This window comes from Stylophora pistillata, chromosome 7 (assembly GCF_964205215.1).
Source record: "Stylophora pistillata chromosome 7, jaStyPist1.2, whole genome shotgun sequence".
Lineage (NCBI taxonomy): Eukaryota > Metazoa > Cnidaria > Anthozoa > Scleractinia > Pocilloporidae > Stylophora > Stylophora pistillata.
In genome coordinates this window covers 22,185,895-22,209,394 of record NC_142525.1, presented here as the reverse complement: position 1 = coordinate 22,209,394, position 23,500 = coordinate 22,185,895, and the positions used below count along the sequence as shown (strand labels likewise).

The 23,500-nt window shown below is 39.9% G+C and overlaps 2 protein-coding genes across 2 annotated transcripts in view; both read left to right on the top strand.

Moving 5' to 3' along the window:
* LOC148727108 (protein bark beetle-like) overlaps nucleotides 1-1,655 on the top strand; it is a 28,021-nt gene extending 26,366 nt beyond the window's left edge. Inside the window, exons 16-17 of the mRNA XM_088728231.1 lie at nucleotides 99-200; nucleotides 1,282-1,655. Of these exons, the coding sequence (XP_088584357.1) occupies nucleotides 99-200; nucleotides 1,282-1,602 (423 nt within the window). The 3' untranslated portion in view covers nucleotides 1,603-1,655. The remainder of the gene's footprint in view (nucleotides 1-98; nucleotides 201-1,281) is intronic.
* A 287-nt stretch (nucleotides 1,656-1,942) lies between these two features.
* The window catches only part of LOC111329888 (uncharacterized), a 37,694-nt gene continuing 16,136 nt past the window's right edge, over nucleotides 1,943-23,500 (top strand). The window contains exons 1-25 of the mRNA XM_088728229.1: nucleotides 1,943-2,162; nucleotides 2,452-2,689; nucleotides 3,078-3,240; nucleotides 3,502-3,693; nucleotides 6,738-6,925; nucleotides 7,273-7,402; nucleotides 7,640-7,738; nucleotides 9,752-9,923; nucleotides 10,138-10,378; nucleotides 10,847-10,874; nucleotides 12,706-12,947; nucleotides 13,355-13,497; nucleotides 14,074-14,217; nucleotides 14,572-14,767; nucleotides 15,394-15,542; nucleotides 17,171-17,365; nucleotides 17,859-18,016; nucleotides 18,465-18,582; nucleotides 18,950-19,039; nucleotides 19,137-19,232; nucleotides 19,445-19,534; nucleotides 19,803-19,955; nucleotides 20,145-20,400; nucleotides 20,574-20,743; nucleotides 21,166-22,035. Coding sequence (XP_088584355.1) covers nucleotides 2,087-2,162; nucleotides 2,452-2,689; nucleotides 3,078-3,240; nucleotides 3,502-3,693; nucleotides 6,738-6,925; nucleotides 7,273-7,402; nucleotides 7,640-7,738; nucleotides 9,752-9,923; nucleotides 10,138-10,378; nucleotides 10,847-10,874; nucleotides 12,706-12,947; nucleotides 13,355-13,497; nucleotides 14,074-14,217; nucleotides 14,572-14,767; nucleotides 15,394-15,542; nucleotides 17,171-17,365; nucleotides 17,859-18,016; nucleotides 18,465-18,582; nucleotides 18,950-19,039; nucleotides 19,137-19,232; nucleotides 19,445-19,534; nucleotides 19,803-19,955; nucleotides 20,145-20,400; nucleotides 20,574-20,743; nucleotides 21,166-22,035 — 4,597 coding nt within the window. The 5' untranslated portion in view covers nucleotides 1,943-2,086. The remainder of the gene's footprint in view (nucleotides 2,163-2,451; nucleotides 2,690-3,077; nucleotides 3,241-3,501; nucleotides 3,694-6,737; nucleotides 6,926-7,272; nucleotides 7,403-7,639; nucleotides 7,739-9,751; nucleotides 9,924-10,137; nucleotides 10,379-10,846; nucleotides 10,875-12,705; nucleotides 12,948-13,354; nucleotides 13,498-14,073; nucleotides 14,218-14,571; nucleotides 14,768-15,393; nucleotides 15,543-17,170; nucleotides 17,366-17,858; nucleotides 18,017-18,464; nucleotides 18,583-18,949; nucleotides 19,040-19,136; nucleotides 19,233-19,444; nucleotides 19,535-19,802; nucleotides 19,956-20,144; nucleotides 20,401-20,573; nucleotides 20,744-21,165; nucleotides 22,036-23,500) is intronic.

The window sequence follows — 23,500 nt, the reverse complement described above, 5'->3', positions numbered from 1 at the left end:
CCAATTTACCTGCTTGATTTGTAAGTCATAACGTTACCGTTTTGAAGAGAAATTCCCCCATCAGAAGTAACTTTGCTCATTCGGATTTCTTCTTAAAGAGAGTAGGCTGTATCGCCAGACAGTGCAACGCTACTCAAGAGACAACTAGTTCAGTGTCCTGCCAGAAGTGCAAAGATCTCGAAAAGTGCTACAACTATGTGGTAAGCTGCTATAACACCGTTGTAGTTTAGTTTACGTTGTTATTTATTTAATGTTTTGCAATGTCATCAAGATCAATTCTTTGACAAGGGTCTTACCTAATAGGCGATCAGGCAGTCAGTCTCCCTTACCTCCGCCTAAGTGGTAGATCGAGGAAAAAATGATTTCTCAATAATTCTATCTGTCCCGATCATATTCTACTCTCTTTGATAGAGCGAGGGACATCCATGTTTACTCCCGAATCTTTTCACCTTCCATTCTCTTTCTCACTCAGCCACTCTACAAATGCCGTTTTTGCGGGCCAGCAAGATTTAATCCATTCGAATGCATAGTCATTCTTCCCTTAAGACGATGCGTTAATGGGCATATGCTGTAGTGGGTCTTGATACACTACAGTTAGAAGCTGCAGCCTGATATGTGGTTTCTACTGAAGTTTAAAAATAAGATTAAATCGACCCAGAAGCATATAACCTAGAAGCAATTACGTATTTATGGGCAAGAAAACTCGATCTCATTCTATTTCCTTAGACAGAGTTGTATATCTCCAATGATTATTGAATGCAAAAATTTTCATCGCGATACTAATGCGTTGTACAATAGCAGTTTTCAGATTGTAAATACGACCAAATGGGGATTTCTGTAACAAACAAACAAACAACCAAGACAGTTTAGACAGCCGACCATACTTAAAACTTACGGTTCTAAAGAAGATTCTAAACGTCGTAAAGCCTTGATTGGCTTGAACGATCTCTGAAATTTCTCTATCAGTCCCTTTTCAGATAAATCAGTTACCATAATTTATTCATTGCTTCATGAAAAAAGCTTTGACGTAAAAAATTTAGTTCATGCAGGCTTTCCACTTTCCTCCTCGTAAATGGCGGTGAGTTATAATTAAGAAAACACTGCTCGAACCTCAAACTTCAAACTTCAACTCCATATTTGGACCAAAATAACCCCCTTGCTTCTGATCGTCGGCTAACGAACCCTCACGTCAATTGATAAAAAAAATAATGGGGAATTTAAGCGCCTCTTCGTGATATGCTTTTCATCGATCAGATAAACATGCTGTTTCCATGTTCACAGGAAGAAGGCAAATGTAGGTCATGGAATGAAACCCGTTGTCCCCATGGCTTAGTCAAAGTAGATTACACTGATCCAAAGCGAATCAACAACACTGTGTTACGAAGCAATGTTAAGGTAATTGATCCCAACACCACAATCATCTACAGCTGTCCCGTCCTCCTACCTGGTCGTACCGATGTTACATCGGTGCTCATTTTGCCTAGGAGTCTGGGTATCAAAGCCGGTGACTTGTTATCTAGCGCGCAGGCAGGCGGGGTGATGCATACAGTTAATGAGACTACATTTGCAGGTAAGAATTACATATATCAGTTACTACAGTAGCATCCTGTCTTTCCCTCTAGAATTTTGTTGCTTTCCACTGACTTTTTGTTAGTGTTCCAAAGATACCTCTTAGCGGAGAGCGCACGGCGAGGCTTATGTATACTGCTTGAAAAGGCAAAACTATCGCCTTCGCCGAAGCATACACCACAATTTTTCAGCGACCCAGCCTTGATCCTTTTAAGGCATGAAATATTTATGCGTCACGATAATTCTAAGAAAAAAGTTAAGACGATGGCCGAGGAATTATCGAAAAAAATTAATAAGTGTCCTTTCCTTGGTCTCGTTGGTTCGCCCAGTAACTCAAACGTGATATTTAGAATTTGTCATCCATTCTTAAGACGTCTCTTGTCAATTAATAGGGCCTTTCACAATAATACTGGGTACACCTTCTCAGATTGAGGACGTGATTCAGTACGCGGATTTCACCCAAAAAGTTTCTCTTGTTGAGATAGTTGATGAAACAACTTTGGATGAAGAACCCAACATGGATAACTTACAAGGCCTTTTGAATGGGAGTATCACGCTGAACGGTTCAGCAGCTCTTCATGTTTTACCAAAAGGTGAAATTTTATCAATGATCTTTTGCTTCTTCTTGGGTCCGTTTGTTTGTCGATGTAATATTGTAAGAAAACGTTTTATCAAAAGCCACATTAAATCACGTTTCTTATCTTTCCTCGAAACTTAATTATAAATTTTTATTAAGGGATAAATAACTAAATCCGAAGGGGTGACCCTTCCCTCCTTCCGAATAAGGTGTCAATAAGATGCCAGTGTAGAGCACGTCCATAGAAGATCCTGCCTACTCCCTGCAAGCTCATTAATCCTTTTTATCTTGAACTTCATATTCAGAAACTACAGTATTCAAGTGCGTGGGGCATATTTACAAAGTAAATGAAGAGTTCATATCCTCTCAGTTTCTTGTGATCAACAAAAAAGATGCTTTTAATGTTAAGCCCGGTGATGTGGTAGTCTCTGAACAGAGTCATGGGTTCATCGAGAAGGTGGTTAGAGTCAGTCAGATTTCTGATATGACATTCGTAGAAACAGAGCTCGAACGGTGTACAGAGAATTCTACTTGGGGACGAAGGTAAGAAAAGCATCCTTTTGGAAGAACGTCTTTGAAAGAATAGCAATCAATTACCAAGTATAAACGATCTAACTCTACCTATGTTTTTAGAAAGAGAGGAACGGAAAGGTACATTTTTTCTTGTTTGCTTGCATATCTTTATTGAAAGCAGACAGGACAGTTTGTTAGTTTGTGTAACAAAAGCTAAGAAGTCTAATTAACAGTCCTTCTTTTCAGCGCCTCTCTACTCCGGCATTGTGTTAATTGGCCGCTAAGTGAACTTAGCGGCTTTGACGGTAGCCTTAGTGTTGTTTTCCTCACACCCGTAATCTTTCGAAACAAGGAACTGTTACCAAGTTGATTAACAAGCAAATTTTTCATTGACTCTTTTTCATGTTTTCGTATGCAGATTCAATCCCCGTATTCCCAACTCGCCGTCCGACAATGACGTGGTCTGTACGGGTGGTGACAACAGCTATGGTTTAATTATAACTGAACCAGACCCCAATCATCAACAGATGGCAGTTAATGATTCTGTCGTAGGAAGAACCAGTAATCCCATCCTTGCAAAGGTATAAATAATGTGATTGAATATTTCAATTTAGAAATACCTTATTACGAAGAACAATCTTCCTCCCTCATTGTCGCTGGGAATTGCCCCTCCAGCGGGTGTAAATTTTACGTCATAATGTAATGACGGAAATTCAGTGTTAAACTAAGAGAACATCATCAAGCCATTTGTCACATCTTATCAGTTGTTTTATGGGAAGTGTACTGATATCAAGAAAAACTTGACAGATCAGTTTTGTGAGATTGTCTATCAATATCTCCAGGTAGTCGAATCTCATTTGTCCGGAGATTTCATGCTGATAGAAGTCCTTCCTGTTCTGTCCGTTGTGAATGGTACCCCTGTTACCATGACATCACTTAACCAACTCCTTAAAGAACAGAGGAGACATAAAAGAGACATTGCAAGGAAGACGTTACAGTTCAGGAAGAGCCACCTAACAGAAGAGAAGTTAAGGGTACGTGATTTTAATAAAAGATATCCACTATGAGAAAGGAGATCTAGCAGGACCATCGTATTCTTTACTTTATATACACTTACTTCCTGAACGGCAGACAGAGCACTATAAGTCCCTTTGGCAGACAGACATTCAGAAACAAACTTTCACTCGCACTCAGACAGACATGGCGAGGCAAATAGAGACACAGACCGAAAGCATTCAGATAACCAAACAGACAGACGAAAAGATCCTAACAAACAAAGAGCATGGATAGGCAATTAGACGCAGACAGACTGAGATAAATATAGTAAAAAAAAACAGGCAGAGAGACAAACGAGGGAGTACCTAGATTATTTTCGCGCTAGAGGACGAGACCAAGTTCTACGAAGTTGCTTTCAATTGGTTTCTAGCCTTCTTTTGCGTAAATTTGTTACCCCTTTGCTTGGAAATATAAGACTGAAGTTCAATAGAAGTTTTTTCTACATAGTTTGGACTTAAAGTACACCTAGACCCAAAAATATTTTTTCGCTTAACGAAATAAGCGTATTATTTGGAATATTTCTGAGCAAAAATTTTTTATTTGCTTAAATCTTCAATTTTCTGTGCCCAGTGAAAATATGGAAAATCGGCCGCCATCTTGGCTCACGATCTATTTTAAAGAGGAATGGTTCTAACGGGTAATGTGACGTCAAATCGAGAACACGAAAGTCTGCATTTCACACATTTTCACTTGTTTGGGAAGACTGTTGTCGATATTGTCCGAAATATGCCGACAAGGTGTGTTGTATGAGGAATGTATGAAGCGCGATACCCTCTTGCAAATTACGCACGTTGACATCCTCCTACAACACACTTAGTTGGCATATTTTCGGACAATATCGACTACAACCTTCCCAATAATTTGGATAAATCAACAAAGTTGAAATGGTAAATTAGCCACCGTAATGATTACAAAAGCTGACGTTTCGAGCGTTAGCCCTTCGTCGGAGCGAATAGAGGAATTGTGGGTTGTGTGTGCTTTTAAAGGCAGAAAATGGAGCTACGTTATTGGTGGGAGCTTGGCAACGACAAAAACATGAATAAATTAGTGGAATGAAAAGCGTTCGTTGATCCCTGTGGGATTTAGACTGCCGGTTTGAAAGATGAGCTTTTGTTCAAGATTTTTACGGCTTTCCGTGCCACCTAAGTGCAAGGAAAGACCGCAGATTGCCATGTGTTGCTTAGAATGATTAGGTAAATTAAAATGTCTAGCGACTGGTTTCGATGTGTCCTTGTCATTCCTTTCCACGTCTCGAAGGTGTTCTCGGAATCGGTCATCTAGTCTTCTGCCTGTTTCGCCGATGTATATCTTTTTGCAATAAGTGCAAGTTATGCAATAGATTACATTGGCGGAGGTGCACGTGAAGTGATCGGTGATCTTAATGGATCGTTTAGGTCCCGATATTTTATCAGTGTTGTGAATGAAAGGACACGTTTTGCATCGTGCACGAGCGCATTTAAAAGTGCCTGGTTGGTCATTAGTCTGAAAAGAACTTCTGACCAAAAAATTGCCTATGTTTTTGTCGCGTTTGAATGAAATGAGCGGAGGCTACGAAAAGATAGTACTTGTCTCTGGATCGTTTTGAAGTAATTTAAAGTTTTTAAGAATGATGGATTTAACTGAGTGGTTGTGAGGGTGAAACGTGAGAGTGAATGGAATGCGGTCGGAATCTTCCTTATGCGACGTTAGTAGTGCTGAATGTCGATCAATAAGTTGAGCGCGGTGGTAACCCGCTTGAACGACGGAAACAGGGTAACCACGTTTATCGAAGAACTGGCACATCGACTCTGATTTGGGGTGGAAATCAGAGTCATCACTACATAAACGACGAAGTCTTAGAAACTGAGAAAAAGGAATGGAATTCTTAATGTGAGATGGATGCGAAGACGAATATAACAAGTAATTATGCGAGTCTGTAGGTTTGTAATACACATTAGTGCATAAACCGTTACCTTCAATTGAAACTTTGACGTCTAAAAAGGATAAAGAATTGTCAGAAATTAGTTTTGATTGCCAGCAATCAAAACTCCGTCAAGAATACGATCAACCAACTCATAACAAAACAAGAATTGCCGGCCACAGCAAAAAATCTCATCATAACCACTCCTAGAACTTCTAGTATTTACTTTTTACTTAAAATTCACAAACCTAACAACCCGGGTCGGGCCATTGTCACTTATTGCAAAAAGATATACATCGGCGAAACAGGCAGAAGACTAGATGACCGATTCCGAGAACACCTTCGAGACGTGGAAAGGAATGACAAGGACACATCGAAACCAGTCGCTAGACATTTTAATTTACCTAATCATTCTAAGCAACACATGGCAATCTGCGGTCTTTCCTTGCACTTAGGTGGCACGGAAAGCCGTAAAAATCTTGAACAAAAGCTCATCTTTCAAACCGGCAGTCTAAATCCCACAGGGATCAACGAACGCTTTTCATTCCACTAATTTATTCATGTTTTTGTCGTTGCCAAGCTCCCACCAATAACGTAGCTCCATTTTCTGCCTTTAAAAGCACACACAACCCACAATTCCTCTATTCACTCCGACGAAGGGCTAACGCTCGAAACGTCAGCTTTTGTAATCATTACGGTGGCTAATTTACCATTTCAACTTTGTTGATATATCCAAATTATTTCGTTACTCCCACCGACGCAGCCCCAAACAGTTTCTTTCGAAACTATCAGCCTTTACAACCTTCCCAAACAAGTGAAAATGTGCGAAATGTAAACTTTCGTGTTCTCGATTTGACGTCACATTACCGGCTAGAACCTTTTCTCTTTAAACTCGGTCGTGAGCCAAGATGGCGGCCGATTTTCCTTATTTTGACTGGGCAAAGAAAATTGAAGATTTGAGCAAATAAAAAAATTTTTGCACAGAAATACTCCAAAAAGTACGCTTATTTCGTTAAGCGGAAAAAAGGTTTTGGGTTTAGGTGCAATTTAAGCCTCTTATTTCGTAAATTATTTTCACTTATATACTTGCTTCGAAAATTTGAAGTTCATTTCCGCATACAGCTTGGCAAAGACCTGTACATAAGTGTCAAACAGAAGTTCAGACTGTATGCAGACTTTATCGTCACTATGGGTGTGCTCACCGACCGAAATGAAGAAGGTCAGGTAATCATCAAAGACGGTTTGTTCGGTCTAGAAATGGTTGGAGAAGTGATCTACAATGTTGATTTGGAGATTGGAGGCGAATGGAGGTAACTGTTCTTCCAAAATGTAATTAAGGGGAGCGAAGGGCTATCAGGTGATTTTATGAGGCTCAATGAACCATAATACGAACAATCGTTTGGATGGGTTGAGTTATATAATTCTGGGATGAAAAAGGTAATGGCCTTGCTTTCACTTAATCAAAAAATTGATCAAACTATACACTCTTATTTCGACAAACGAACATATTAACAGTCAGTGAAACAAGTCACTGTTGACCCTTCTCCGTGCCCCGGTTTTAATGTCACTCATTTTAAATCTGTTACTTGGTGGGTTGGATAATTTGAAGTTACTGAATGTTTAACATCTTTTCTCCACGTTTCACCTTTCTTTTTAGTGGCATGATAAGGTTTCCTATTCTTCGTCCTGTTCAATTCGGACCAAATTTTTGCATTCCGGTAGGGGTCGTTTGTATCCCCTGTGCTTTCTTTCTCCAAGCAGACATCGAAGCCTCAATCAAAATCGCGGTGAGTTGCTCAAATCCAACCCAAAGCTAATGAGTGGAAAACTAACCATCAATTCTACTCAATACTCTGCATTACTTTGCCTTTAACTATTTTTCGTTAAACCTTTTCATTTAGCCGGACTGATGTGCTGTCGTCTAAAACAAATTCCTTTGTAAGACAAGTTAACGAAAGTTGTCCTTAACTTGATCAGTGGTACAAATATACTTATAGCTTATTCAGATTGATGCTATCATTTAGGGAAAGGTACATCTCCTTTTATCACTGGAAACTTCAGTTCAGTTGGGAATGGGAGGATCCTGTTCAAGGCGTGGAGGCTGTCAACGCATTCAACCTCGTGTGAGTATCAAACTCGACTGAACCATGTAAACAGCGATTTCAAAATAATGATAAAAAGACTGAGCGGACTCATATTAGGTTTACTTACCATCTACCTCAGCGAGATTGAAATGGGGTTTGAGATTTTCCCGTAAGGACCGAACGGTCACTGGATCATGTTTACGGTAGGTACTCTCGACCGACATTTCGGTCGATATATCGGTCGAGAGTCGGTCGATACTCGACCGATATGTCGTTCGACACTCGGTTGATAACCGGTCCACACTCGGTCGATAGTCGGTCGATAGTTGACCGAGATTCGTTCGAGACTTGGTCGATAGTCGAGAGTACCTACCGTAAACATGATCCCGGTCGGTTTTCAAGGCTTACATGGGAGGTAACAGAAAACTATCAAATTCAACCAGTAGTCTTCAATTTACATCCGGCAATGCGCGCGCTTACTTGCTCCTTCAGCCATTGATATTCACGGTCAAATTGACGAATAAAGTTAGTGACGCCTGGCATACATACATCACGTTTACCGCCAAGAACAAATTCATTTTCGGGAAAAATGATTCTCACAGCTGTAAATAGTACTTCACAACTTGACAAGAGTAAAATTCGTTCGATGATCAAGGGCAAATATAAAAGCATCGACCAAGTTCACCAAGTTCAAGAAGGCCTCTTGGTCAATAAAAATCAAACACTATGCGATACTTTGTTTAGGATATTTCCGTCTTCGCATTCGCTTTCGAATAAAATATATTTACTTATGAGAACTGCTGCACTAACTATGGAAAAATTTAATTGTTTGGTAATTGGTGTGACTGTAAGGAATCTCACAAATTTGAGACTCTTGTAACATTCTACTGAGTTTGTATGACAGATCTGTCGACGGTGTTGCCCACTGAGCGACTAAAGCGCTGGTGAAACATTAAAGGTTTTCAGTCGTTCCCGCATACTTTGGCGTGTTCACGCTGTTTACTTAGCAAACTTAGTGAAAACTACTTTTATATCATGTCACTGACAGTTTCCCTTAACGAGTTTTCGTTTTTTTATCAGCTTTCAGTTTCTTTATCAGCTTTAATATAGTTTTGGTTTTTTTCCCGTCCTTTTCGACACAATCTCCAATTAATGAAAACAATAAAAATATCGATACATAAAGTAGCCGTCGGTTAGAAGTCTTCATGAAAAAAATAAAAACAAACAAAAAAAAAACTAAGTTCACTTGGCGAAATACTCTGCAATAACGTGTGCATGACGGACTTCCTGTCCAATCGAACAGGCATGACGCGCATCATGTACTGTCCTATCACACTCTTCAATTACAAGCAAGACAGTGGATGTGATACAGTTACTGTGATACATGTGATAACAAATCACATTTAAGAGTTTTGTAATGGTTTTGATTAATCTCTGAAACGATAAAACAGAGAGAAAGTTGGTGGATCAGTGATTTCTTGAGTTAATGAGTCAGTGATATAATGACTCTGTGAGTCAGTCAATCTGTCAATTAAAGAGCCTGTTAGTCTGTCAGCCAGTCAGTCAGTCAGTCAGTCAAACAGTCAATAAACCTGCTAGATAGTCAGTCAAAAAGTTACTTCGTCTACGGACAGTAAGTCCGGCAGTGAGCTACTGAGGGAGTGATTCAGTGATTTAATAACTTATTCATTAGTCCACCCGTCTATCGCTTGATATCGAGTCAATGCGTTTGGTAGCAATTTAATGTGATTACGATCTAGTCAGCAAATAGGTCCGTGGGTAACTCAGTCGGCTATTCAATCAGTCAGTAAGTCAGTCAGTCCGTCAGTGAGTCAGTGAGGTGGTGCTTCCGACAGTAATTCATTTAAGTTTGTGACAGAGATCAGCCAGTGAGTCACTTGGTAACTCCCTCATGAAGTCAGACAGTCTGTCTTTCCTCCAATCAGTGGGTTATCATCTGTGATTCCGTGATGACATGCGTTAGTGGGCTAGTCTGGTTGGGAGTCAGTCGGTGAGTCTGGTGGCGATTGTTGTCTTAATTTTGTTTCATAGTTTAACTTCAAACGTCGCCTCGAAAGTGGCCCCATCAAAGCTGAAGCCGAAGTATTTGCAGAGACCATTTTCATCCCCAAAGTGACATTGAGAATCCCTTCTCTGCCGAGATTTTTAAGGAATCTGGTGAATAGATTTACCAATCGATGGATAAAATTATTTCCGAAGTATCGTAAGTAACATGTGATCTTTAATTTTGACATAAAAGGCATAACAAGGGAACTTTATGCGCATTTCTGAAATCCCTATCCACTTAGGATATGAAAGTGAGGTTTAGAATATCTTCAGTCGTTTCATGGACGTCAAGTATTTATGTACCACCTAGTATTGATAAAATATGAATTCTATTTTGCTCATTTTTACAATTCAACTTTTTACTTCTACAGCTGGTTACGGTCGAAATTCAAGAGGACGAGATTTCGCAATTCTTCGTCTTAGCGTCGAGCTTCCCGTAAGCCTCAATGCTCTCGTTAAACCCTGCAGCGAGAAGTGCAAGAACGAAAAACAAAGACCTCACGAACTCTCCCTCAGCTTCGGCTACTTGGAAATTGTTGGACGATTGACGATTAAGAAGCACAATTTGTTAGAGTTTCGCCGAACTTTGTCAGCTTCAGGAATAGTAAAGCGGTTCGTTATATAACATAAATCTTGACTTTAAGGATAAAAAGACACGTTTATCATAACATGCTACCCATAAATCAAACAAGTTAATTACCCTTTTCCGTAGGTGTACCAGACAATCACGGGAAGGTGGAGGGAGGAGGGGAGGGGGGCAAGGCTCGGCCTCGCTTCTCAGTTTTAGGTAGCTATTTAAGGAAAGCCGGGAGGTCAAGCATTCTATTGCGGGATGGCGAGAGTCCATTGACGACTTCCTGTTAAAAAACAACTGAAGATAGAATGAAGTTTCATGTTCAACTATTTGCATGTTGCATTTCGTTACCTATTGTAAAGTGAGTGTATTTTATTACTCAAATTAGTCACCGAATTCTTCCTAGATTATATGGTTGCGTTTAAGTCGCCATCTCTAGAAAGTGCTCAGTTTTTTAAGTTCACTGATGTTAATTAAACGTGTTTATAAAATTGATGTGTTTTCAGGGCATGTCTAACGTGTTTCACTTCAAAGGTAGGTCTTATTTTATAAATTATGCCAGTCGGCTAGCCTATAAAGTTGGTTATAGCGTTAAAAATTATAAGTGTTTGTGGAAAGTAGATAATTTGCCATTATATGTAATGGCGAGAATCAGGAGGCGCATTGAGAGTTACTGGTTAGTCAATTTTGGCTTTGGGCTCGTAGGCTGCAATGCATAAAGTTGAAATTGAGTGCAGAAAGCTAAAATTGAATTGATTGATAGGAAAAGTGCGAATACACGTCAAAACAAATTAACAGACATATTTTGATAAAGAAACAATGGCTCAATGGCTCAATTCAATTTGAAGGAGACTACTAAAAACACGAAAAATACAACAAAGCACAAACAACTGGCTAAAATACTGGAAGTCTTGAGCTTCCAAAAACGGCTATGAGAATAGTATCGAAACGTACTAACCGAAGGGCCCTGTACAAAATTCCCGAGGAGTTTACGCAATAGTTCGTTAGAAATTAAAGGCGGAAGGTTACGAGCGTGACAGCCTTAGTGTAGTCGTTAATGCTATTAAGCAATACCTAGCTTAGAAAAAGTGCAAACGCGTTATTGTTCGTGACAGAAAATCAAGTTCTTGCGGGTAAATCCCGACTAGTGCAACAACACGCTATCCAGCGGCTGAGGCAGTGAGCCATGACGCGAAATAAACATGACCATGTGGAAAACAAAGTCAAATTTTTTTCTTGTATATCATTAACGAGTAATCACATCTTTCACTCATAAATCAGCACTCGGGCATACCTAATGGCACTCGAAATCATATGATTACTTAAACAAATAGATAACTGCCAGAAGTGATAACATAGAAGATTTCGGCTTTTTTCCCACCTATTACGAGGAAGAGGTTAAAGTCATTGTGGCGGTAGTTTAGTAGAGCTCCCTTTATATTTGAGATTTAAGGTGGCTTCCTAGAGTATTACGAAGAAACCTCGCTTCAGAGGTTGAGTTACGAAAGGAAACCTAGTTTATTTATCAGCTAGCCATAAAATAAGGCTTCTGTTTTGGGTGTCAATTTTTAGACTTAGGTCGTTACCATGGCAACATTATCTCTAATGAGAGGCACAATTTTTGGCTAGATACCTTAATATCATTACATTCCCATGGTGAAATATCTTTATTCTTTGCCACGTTATGGAAATGACATTGCCTGACCTTTTGAAAAGGTAAAAACTTAGGGTCTTTCAGCCGGTTTCGCCAATATTCTCTAATTTGTCATTTTCCTAAATATATTTATTCAACAAGCTCAGACAGATTTTAACAAAAAATTGGCTGTTTGATATGAAATGTTTGTGGTCAGGACTGTGCCAATCTTCAAAAGAATTTAACGAAGGAAACGCGATAAATCTCACTCGAAAGTTCCATTTTTTTCAGTATCTCGAAACACTTCGTCAGGAAATAGCATTTCGCCCAGGTCGAACTTTTGAATCTGTCGCCACTTCGTAATCTTTCCCCTGGTGTTTACTTTTTTGTTGACCTCTTTTTCAGGCGTAGAGGGCAAATGGATATGATGGTATAGTTTCCTAAAACTCTAAAGTCTATCAGATAAAAACTGTATTGTTTTATAATGTTCTGATACACCTTTTTGAAATAACCATCGCGCGATGTCATCGAGCCGCCATGTTCGTTTTGCATGTGGACATTTTTAAAGCTAGCGCGTTCAAAAACCCTATGGAGCCTCTTTAAACTCATTCGAACTGTTCATGTTTGATCAATCAGTCAATCAGATATTGAGTGTATGTGTGGGGAGGTGAGTCAGTAATCCAGTCAGCCAATCAAACAAAGCATTTATTTTAATTTAATTCTGTTTTGCAGCCTACCTGTGGATGCCCAACAATTCCACCACAGACAGCAATACAAAGAACAACAAGAACAAGACCAACGACAAGAAGAACAAATGAGTTGACAACAGTAGCTACCACCGGAAGTGGTACTCCATACACCGGAATTACGACTGTTCCGACTACAACTCCACCCCCAACCACACCTCCACCGTGTGAATGCGCTAATGGCGGGGCAGGAATTATTGATCGTGGAGGGAACTGTGATTGCCCGCCGTAAGTGTAGCAAAAAATATTCAGCTGCAATTTAACATTTTCTGTCTTTACAAGGTTAGTTAGCTTATTTTCTTGTTAGATCCCTTTGCATCACATTGCATTCAGCGATGTGGTCTAACTGTTAAGCGGATCTCAGCTTAGTATGGTGAAACCAAGAACGAAGCAAGGCGTAATCATTCCAATTCGAAACCAAAGAAACTTGCGAACAGTTTGAATCCCGGGAAATCAGTGGAGGGTGAAGAAGTCACGATAGATTCAGATTTTTCATCGGATGGTTTTAGAGATGGGAGTTCTTTTGACCAATCTCAGAGCGGGATAAAGCAAAATCAAAGGAATCCCGCTTAGTTTACTTATACTTAGATTTTTGCTATAATACTAACATAAATTGTACTCCACCTCATATTAAGAGAGTGTCCAAATGGAAAGAATCCGGTCATTGTGAATAACCGTTACAAATGCCCAGTTCATCCACCGTGCGGTGAACACCCGAGCTGTGTTATGGGAAGGATAGGACCCGGATGCACTCAAGCAGATGTTCAACCTTGTTCAGGTGAACTAGCTAATAATACGTACTTATTGACTGAATGGAAGAGCCAGACGAAAAAATATTTCGCTCGAGGTCACGACGTACGGAACGAGCGCAGTGTTGGTTCAACCTAATGAGGACGCAATCGACGGGCGCACGCGAGACTACCACTAAACAGATTCTACAATAAAAGCTTTTGTCGTTTTTATCGTCAAAACAAGAAACTCGCAATTTATTAATCTTTGCAACAAAGCCATATGAGAGTCATATGAGCACCAGGACGATCGGCTTTTTCTGGACCGGTTCACGTCAACTCGTCCGGCCCTACACACTTTAGGTTTCACAATGGTTTTCTATGGGTTGTGTGTGTGGGGCGGTACCGGTCATATGATAACATACAGTTGTGACATTGTATGGAGAAAAAGTGGTGTTATACAGTTGCTATTAGCTTCTGAGTTTCTTCAATGGATTCCTATCGCAGCAAGTAATGACTTAATGTTCTGTTGGTTAATCAACTGAGCGAACTGAAGGAAAAAAAATTATCACAGTGTACATGTGGTAAATTTGTGGACTACTTATATTTACTATTACCTATTTCAGCTGGGTGTTCTGGTAATGGAGTGGCAATTTCTACGCCAGACTGCGGATCACGGTGTGTATGTTGGGCCAGATGGACTGGACCTTGCTGCGAAACGAGGCGACCTTTGAGGAATTGGGGTGATCCTCATATTGAGACATTAGATGGTAAGCCGTGTTACTCTCCCTTCTAGTCCACCCTGACCCAGCAAAAGCTCTCCAGAGTTTCTGAGTGAAAGAGGGTTGATACACTTTACTTCAATTTACCTCTTTTTTTATTCCTGAGAGGAGAGTTCATGATTCCCTAACAAGAAGCTGGAGCCCGAGTAATCGTCTGGTTACTACAGATAGTAATCACAGATAATATCCTAGTTCATCTTTTTTTTACACTTTTTCTCGAATATGAATGACTATCATATCTATTTGTCCAATATAAGGATAAGTCCCTTGACGTTTGCGATCACAATCTAAAGAAGGGATCATCCTTCTTTAACTTGAAAAATTTTGTATTCTTTTCGACAGGTATCGAGTTTGACTACTTCGGTATTGGTGAATTCTGGGGATGTAAAACTCCCCTTAATGACTTCGGAATTCAATTCCGCTACTTTGCTTACCAGAGAGCGTCACTGACTGGGGGAGTGGCCATAAAAGCGGGGCTTAGCGTGTTGTCAATCATGACCGTCATAACCAGTGACTCAAGAGAATTTCCAAAACTAAGGTAGCCACTCGCTCTGACGAAGGGCTAACGCTCTAAACGTCAGCTTTTTAACTCTTTACAGTCGCCAATTTACAATTTCAACCAACGCAGCACCACAATTTCTTTAGAAACTTACCCCATTTAAGGTAACCATAGCTTTCAATTTTAGTTCAAAGAGGTTTTGAATAAACTTGCTCTCATAGTACATATTGTCTAAATTCACGCGAATTCGATTGATTTAAAACTGATCAGATATTGCTGGGGGCAAATGATCAGAAAAGTAAGTATAAAGAATAACACATTTCAAATTCTAAAGAAACAGCTCACAGCATAATTCTTGAATTTTCACCTACTTAGTTCGTCTACCTAGCCTGCTAGGATTACAAACTTAAATAGATGATGTTACGATACTTAAAAACAGTTTGAGTGACTTTAAGAATTTCCTTCGGCATCGGACCGAAATGACAGAGAAAGAAAGAAAAACGGCTAAACAGGAAAATTAAAACCACAAAACTGGCGTGGCGAGGCGAAGGTTGACAGAGACTAGGAGCGACTAACTTGAAAAATTTAGTTCAAATCAGTTCTGACTACTTCCCCTGTTAACTTTTTGTCTTCCTGTTAACATTTGGTGGTACTTCTTACCTCAGACTGGATGGGATATTAGTTAACATATCAGCTCAAGCTGGACAGAAAATGAAGATTAGCGATGGGACTGTCGTGATGGATATTCAAAGGAAGCTTAAGTCGGAATCCAATGAAACTGCAGTTGTACTTATATCCTTACAATATGAGTCAGGTAGGAGCATAAGAAATGAAGTTTTTCTTGTTACTACACAAGCGCGACGGACAAAGTGGCGTACCAAAATAGCGAATTTGCAAAGAAACTTGTCTTTTTCTTTATAATCCTACAATTATTTAGCTTACTTCAGTTTTGAACGCTTACTCAAAACCGTCTTCATTTAACGGCGGAGAGATCACAAAGTTCCTCTCCGAAGAGCAAAATGAAAATGTGGCTATCCTTGTTCAAGTTCATCGATGGAGGACGAATTTGATCATTTAGATGGTACTCCTGCCGAGAGCGGTTTTGTTAAGCTTCCGACCGAAACAAATTTTTCCTCAACGTTTCCCTACGAAAAGAGTTTGAGTCACCGATTACTACAGTAGTTTGATTGTTTTCCAATTCTTCTCCGTCGCCAAAGGCCAAAATTTATTTTTTGCAAATCCGCTTTAAATGGACAGAGATTCAAAGTGTAATTTTGACAGACTTTATCAACTGCGCTGCGAACAAAAATACTCAGGCACACCAAATTATTTTTCTACACTTTGCAAGGTGTGTTCAGTTAAATCGCGGGAGTAATATGAATCTTTTAAATTAAATCTTATGCAAACTATAGTGTGTCCTAGGAGGACTCTTGTTTTCAACCTTCATTTTCGCATCGAAATTCATTGAATTAAAACGGAAAGAATTCTTGAAAGGCAGGTCTAAATCGGCTTACAGAAGCACATTTCAGCAATTTTTGTGCACCAATGAAGATACTCACCATTTTAACCAGCTGGTATCCGCTGCGCCACAAACTTAACATTAAAAGACCACGCTCAACTGGGATGCATTGCGGGAGTGGTGGCCTTACTTAGTTAATAACAATAACAGTGGAGCGCAAAGCACACTGGTTGAGCGTGGTCTTTAACATAACTCAATGTGGTTGCAAAAGTATCGCTCATTTCAGAGCTTTACTATCATAATTCTGAAGATTTACAAAATTTCTTTTTCACCGTTAAGACTCGTTTCATGGCCTCCTTCGCCAATTAAAGGCAACGGGAGCTCTGTGTTGGGATCAAATATTGCTTTCACTTGTACTCATCGATCTTCACGATGGAAGGACTCTGCATAACAAATACTTAATAAAAAAAACACGGTTAAAAGGCGCCTATTCGATAAATTTCGTTAATCTTGTCACGAATCATAGACGCGATATGGATCAAATTAGTGGTGATGGATAAACGTTGCAATTCAGTTATTGTAGCCACTGTTTGAAATTTGAAAGGGCCCAAGCATAAAATGCATTGCGTTGTTAGATTTATAATTCCAAGCTGGTTCAGTCACCGGCTTTTGTATGAGCCGGATAATTCGTTCAATATCTTCTGAAAATTGAATCAAGGTATACAATTCCCTGGCCCTATTTTCGTCGAATTCCTTTCCGTCCATGTGCTGTTCATGCTGCAATGGACTACAACGTTCCCAAAACTCAACCCCTCCGCCTGTAAAAAACCAACGAGAATAACTCTGTTTGTTGTATTGCTTTTGAAGTGCGTCTTAAATCTCGCGAATATACTTGGATGGTTTCCTAGCCATATGATTTTTAGGAAAAGTTATTGACGACCACAGCCGTTCTTAATTTTGATTTTTTTCCACTTATTTCTAAGGTCTGACAGTTACAGCTGACGTACGTCACAGTCAAGTAATGGGTCGACAGTACCTAAATGTTCTGTTCACACCGACTGTAGCCTTTACAGGCCGAACAGAGGGCCTCTGTGGAGTGATGGATAATGAGCCCCTCAATGACTTGAGGGGCCCGAATGGAGAGCAGTATAATGATCCTATTCAGTTTGCTGACTCTTGTAAGTTTACTAAGTAGGTCCTAAAAACAATTTTTTTACATACTTTGTAACTCAAAAGTGCAATTTTTCTACCACAGAGTTTTGGGAACCGCCTCCCGGTTAGCTCAATGGAGAGCGCGTTGGACTGATGGGTTCGAGCCCCGGCCGGACCAACACTCAAGGTCTTAAAATAATTGAGAAGAATATGCTGCCTTTCTATAACACCAAGAAATGGTTTAGATATTCTAATCTTCTCGGATAGGGACGAATAAATGGAGGTCCCGTCTCCAGCAGGGTTAGGGGTAGGAGACGTTAATTTCCCTCGCACGAGATTACTGTGTGATGGATGTCCTCCCTTGGGGTGGGATGGGTGGGTTGTTGTCTTGCGTTTCATACATGAGCCTCTGGCTCGGGCAATATGGGTAACCATGCCCCACGTAAAGACATTAAACTTTGATTACTGTTACTATAGAGTTTGATTTTTCTTCTAAAAGCAAGCTTTTTAACAACCTAGGGCGTATAACCACCGTCCACAAAGACTCCGGTCTTCAAGCAACGTGGTCATGGAACTCATCAAATTTTCACAGTGCTGACGTCATGGATTATTCTTACCACGACCCTAACCACGTTCCCATGTATTCTTTAGATGGCATTGATAACGTCATTGTTGAAGTATGAGGCTTTTACTGTCTTTATTCTTGGGTTGAGTTTGAAATAATTTCAAACGCTTATCGTAAAGGTTTACGTTGATGTCTTCGAAAAAATCCTACGTAAATGGTTTCCATTATTGTTCATACAGCGTATAACTTTTCAACGATCTGATAGCCCATACGAATTTATTAACAATGGTGTCCCAAATATCTCCAACCGAAAAATCTCGGTTCGAACCATAAACATAAATTTACACTTATCCTTATAATTCTTCTCTTTTACCTAAATAAGGGACACTTTCAGCGGTAATGTAAATTTTATCATTGAGTTTGAAGTTTTGAGCACGCACAAAGAGCGAATTTATCGAACAAGTTCTCTGTTTCTTTCAGTTTGCACTTTAACGAGGAATTAATTATATCGCTGAAGTAAAATTACTAATTCGAATTCTTACCCACCTATTGCACTCTAGGAAGCTACCAAAGCCTGCTTGTCGCTGGGTCTTTCCGATACAATTTTGCAAAACTGTATTTATGACCTAGCCGTCACGAATGACTCGTCACTAACAGAACAAGAGATTCTGCAGCAGGGTTAGTTCTAATGAAGGGAGAGTTTAATTAGAACAGGCTCAGAGTTGCATCTCTATGACATTGTGAGACCATAAACGAAGGTTTTTTTTCGTTGTTTGAAAGATATTTTGGACAGAAGTTTTCAACCTCTGATAATTGGATAATTTTGAACGGAATTAGGTTATATGTCTGTGGCGCCTGAGAGCCAAATTTCAAGCTTATCAGAAGTACAGTTGTTCAAAAACACCACATTGTTTTGAATTACCAAACTTTTCTCTTCTCTGAACAATGCAACGCTTCTTTAAATGGACGATTACCGAAAAGGCGACAACAATTCTTGGAGGTTAAATTTTTACTTCCTTTATTTGATTTTCTTTTTATCTCCAAGGCTGTCCTGATCAGTGTTCTGGTAAGGGAAGATGCGTTAACTCAACTTGTCAATGTATGATCGGGTGGTCTGGAGAAAGCTGTCAGTTGGGTACGTTTAGCCATCAGAGGGCTGTAAAACCGTTTTAAAGCTGCGTTTTGAATTTATTATGTCTTAGTTTACTAAAAGTCGTTCACCTTTTTTTCAGGCAACTGCTCGGACTGTAACATGGAACACGGAAGATGCGTGAAAGGATTTTGTGAATGTGATGATGGCTGGGAAGGAGTAACTTGTGACCAGAAGGGTAAGTGTCAGGGGCTCAGTTACCAACTCCATGGAAAAATTCGTTTTTAAACGAAAACGTTTCATTTTACAAACAAGAGCACAAATTAAGGTTTGAGAGTGCTTTGGCTAAAACTGCGAATTCATCTTCTTCAAACGCAGTGTTTACGTTAATCATGTAAGTCATTATTTCCATACTTTGAAAAATTATTTCAACATGATTTCACCTTACAGCCACATGTTACAGCGTCAATAATTGCACAAGTGCAAACAACGGAATATGTCAGAGGACGGATCAGTGTCGCTGTCACGACGGATACATTGGTAAGTTAGTTTTAAACTTTAATCATATATAGTCTTCAATCCTTAGATGCGCGTGATAACAAGGACACGTGTCTGCTTGCTTACAAAAACTTTCCATCTCAACAGAAAACAAGAGTTTAACATATTCACAGACAACAACTGACATCTACTTGATTAATTTATACATGTTAACTTCTTTAAGAACTAGCTTAGCTATTTTCAAGCTTTTTCGTTCTATTTTTAGACAAAATCATGACTTAGATTCTCACAATACGTTTTTTCTCTTTAGGTCAGGACTGCAGTGTAATTCCAACTTGTTCCAAAGTGTCTCATTGCTCTGGAAGAGGAATCTGCATTGACTATGACGTATGCAAATGTAACAGAGACTGGACTGGGGATGACTGTACCCAGTTCTCTTGTGGATCCCTCGAACACTGCTCTAGTACGAGAAATAAACATTGCAATGATGTCTGTTAATCTGAACTTGGTCCATTTTGGTTTTTCGTTTTACGATCTTAACTTCTTCCACGTCTTCCTCAGTTTTTCACTTAATTTTGTTTATTGAGTTATTGATTTAGCTATTTATTTTTGCATCCTTCACTCATTTTGTTTGCTATTGCGTTGCTGTTAGATCATGGACGCTGTGTTGCTCTCTATAAGTGCGACTGCAATGCTGGCTGGACAGGAGTCAGCTGTGCTCTTCCTGACTGCGCAGGCGTAAACCAATGTTCTGGTCAAGGCGAGTGTGTGTCAAGTAACACGTGTCGTTGTTACCCTGGATTCCAAGGTGCAAACTGCAGTGACTTAGTAAGCTGTGCCAATCTTGATAATTGTAATGGAAACGGAGTCTGTATGCAAGAGGAAAATGATGTGAATCTCACTTGCAGGTAAACGTTTGTTAGAGAGTTTTTTTTTTTTTCAAAGTGAATTCCTGTTGCCTAACCTCTTCTACCCTACTAACCTTCACCATACGTTCTTTCCTCTCCACCCATTTCCACCAACCTTGAATTGTCTCCTTTTAATTAATATCTTTTTATAATATTTTTTTCTGTTATGTCAGGTGCTATGCTGGTTTTAGTGGTTCAAATTGCAACGTTGCCTCGTGCCCGCTACTGAACAATTGTTCTGGTCATGGTGTATGCCTTGAAGCGAACTTCTGCAAATGTAACACGGGGTATAGTGGGGAAGATTGCTCAAATGTGTCGTGTGAAGGTGTCAATTATTGTTCAGGTAAGATGAAACGTCGTTTACTTTTAGGCGAGCTAACTGCAATCCCTCAATAAAATAACGTTCAGATTTGGGAAAAGTAGACGAGTCATTGTTTGCTAGCTTTTTTGTATTAATCTAACCTATTTACACTTTGTCAGACCCCTCCTGATGAAGGCATTAGAGAGGAATGTCGAAAAGTTGGGTCGATCTATGAATTGTAATTCTCTTAAACCATAGTAGCATCAAATTATGTCTATCTTATCAAATTGTACCGCACTGAGGTTTAGTTCCCCCAGAATGTTTTCCTGGAGCAGACGAAAACTCGAGATAAGAGCAAACGAGAAATAAATAAAAATGGAAAAGGGTAGATAGTGTAAACATGGATTGTAGATAGCCAACTTTAAAAGTTTTCGTTGAATTGCAAACCTTTCAATCTTCTCTAGGTAATGGCATTTGTATTAGATACGACACATGCGCCTGCCATCCTCTGTGGCATGGTCCAGCGTGTAGCAAGGCCGATTGTTCCAGTGTAAATCAGTGCTCTAATAGAGGTGACTGCATTTTACCGAACACCTGCGAATGCTACCCTGGATTTGACGGTGCCGCATGTAACACAACGGCTAAACCGAACGTACACACTCCGGTTTTTGCTGCGTCGCTGTATAACGCCTCTGTCCTGGAGAACAGTGCCCTGGGAACAAAGATTCTCCAAGTTCATGCGAATGATGCCGACACAGGTCGAAATGCGCAGCTTCTGTTCTCGATAGACAGCAGCAATGGCGTAAACCTTGCTTTCACAATCGATAGCATATCGGGTGAAATTCTTACATCCTCGGTGTTTGATTATGAAAGTTACTCTCCTCGCGTGTTCAAGCTGAAGATCATGGTTTCAGACAATGGTACTCCACGGAAGTCAAGTTCTGTGTTCACTTACATCCATATTGTCGACGTCAATGACAACTGCCCGATTTTTAACACAGCTCCAACAAACTGGTTTCAAATCTCCCAGCATACTTCTCCAGGAACTCTTCTGACAAAGGTATCCGCTACCGATAATGATAGCGGCCTCAATGGAGAGATAAGGTACAGCATATCAACATCAAGTAACTTTGATAAAGCTTTTTCAGTGGGTGGAGAAAATGGCGTCCTCTCAGTGACCGGAGAGCTGAGGGCTAAAAAGTATGCTTTGGTCGTGGTCGCACGAGATCTTGGCGTGCCAGCCTGTTCCCGTCAAATTGATATCAAAGTAAATGTGTTTCCTGAGTCGGAAGATACAGAAGCTCCCATTACTACAGCAGTTGTTACCTCTACAGGTATAGAAGCTATTTCGCTATTTTTTGAATTCGTAAGTTGTTGTGCATGCATTGTTGTTTCGTACACAAAAGCATAAAACGCTTTCCAAATTATTTTGTGTTTTCCAAAATAGTCCATGTTTTAATAAATCAATAGTTTTCCTCTGCATGTTTAGGAAAAATACCTAAATTGATCAAAATTTGCGGAGAAAATCTTACAAAGATTAAAAATATTTATTTTCCCCTGCAAGATTGAGCTTGTCCGTAAAAAACTATGTGTTAAGAGTCGACCATGGAAAGATGCAGAGGTAATCTGCAACCATTCGGTAAATGGATTCGTAGAAATTCTGCAACCAGTCACCTGACGTCACAGAAATTCTGCGACCACTCAGTCACTAGATGTCACAGAAATTCTGCGACCACTCAGCCACTAGATGTTGCAGAGATTCTGCAACTACTCAGTCACTAGATGTCGCAAAAATTCTGCGATCACTCAGTCCCATGTTGTCGCAGAAATTCTGCAACCACCCAACCATGGATGTCGCAAAAATTCTGTGATCACCCAGTCATAATTCGACATTCTGCCTTATTACGTCAACGGAAACAAGAGGAAAACGTGTTTCCGAAACGTAACCTTGTATTTCCGTGAACGTTTCGGTCTGACGGAAATATAAAAAATTCCTGTTTCCGGAACGTTACCTCGTATTTTCGCACATGTAAACATGAAGTTAAATATGCGGAAACATTTATTTCCTTCAACTGAAACCTGACGGAAACATGTAAAAAAGTGGTTCGGTTCCGTTGTTACCGCAGCAACGGAAACACCAGTAAACGTCACCAAACCGGCAGCGGAAACACGTGTTACCCGTCGTGTTTCCGCAACGTTTTCACAAACTTCTTTCATGTTTCCGTATACGGATTCTTGATATATCGTCCTGTGTAAGTTGTCGCAGAAATTCTACGACCACTCAAGCGCTGGATGTCGCAGAAATTCTGCAATCACTCAGTCACAAGTTGTCGCAGGAATTCTGCAACCACTCAACTACTGGATGCTGCAAAAATTCTGCGATCGCTCAGTCACAAGTTGTCGCAGAAATTCTGTGACCCCTCAGTCACAAGTTGTTGCAGAAATTCTGCAACCACTCAACCACTGGATGTCGCAGAAATTCTGCAATCACTCAGTCACAAGTTATCAAAGAAATTCTGCAATCACTCAGTCACAAGGTGTCCCAGAAATTCTGTGACCACTTAAACACTGGATGTTGCAGAAATTCTGTGATCATTCGCAGTTAAAAGTTGTCACAGAAATTCTGTAATCACTCAGCCACTGGATGTCACAGAAATTCTGGAAACACTCATCAAGTGAAGTGATGAATACAGCCATTTAGAAATCTTACAAAAACCAGTCAATAAAAAATTCCACAACATTTGGTCAGTGATCCTCAATCCCTCTATGATGTACCATAATTAAACTAATAAATGGCAC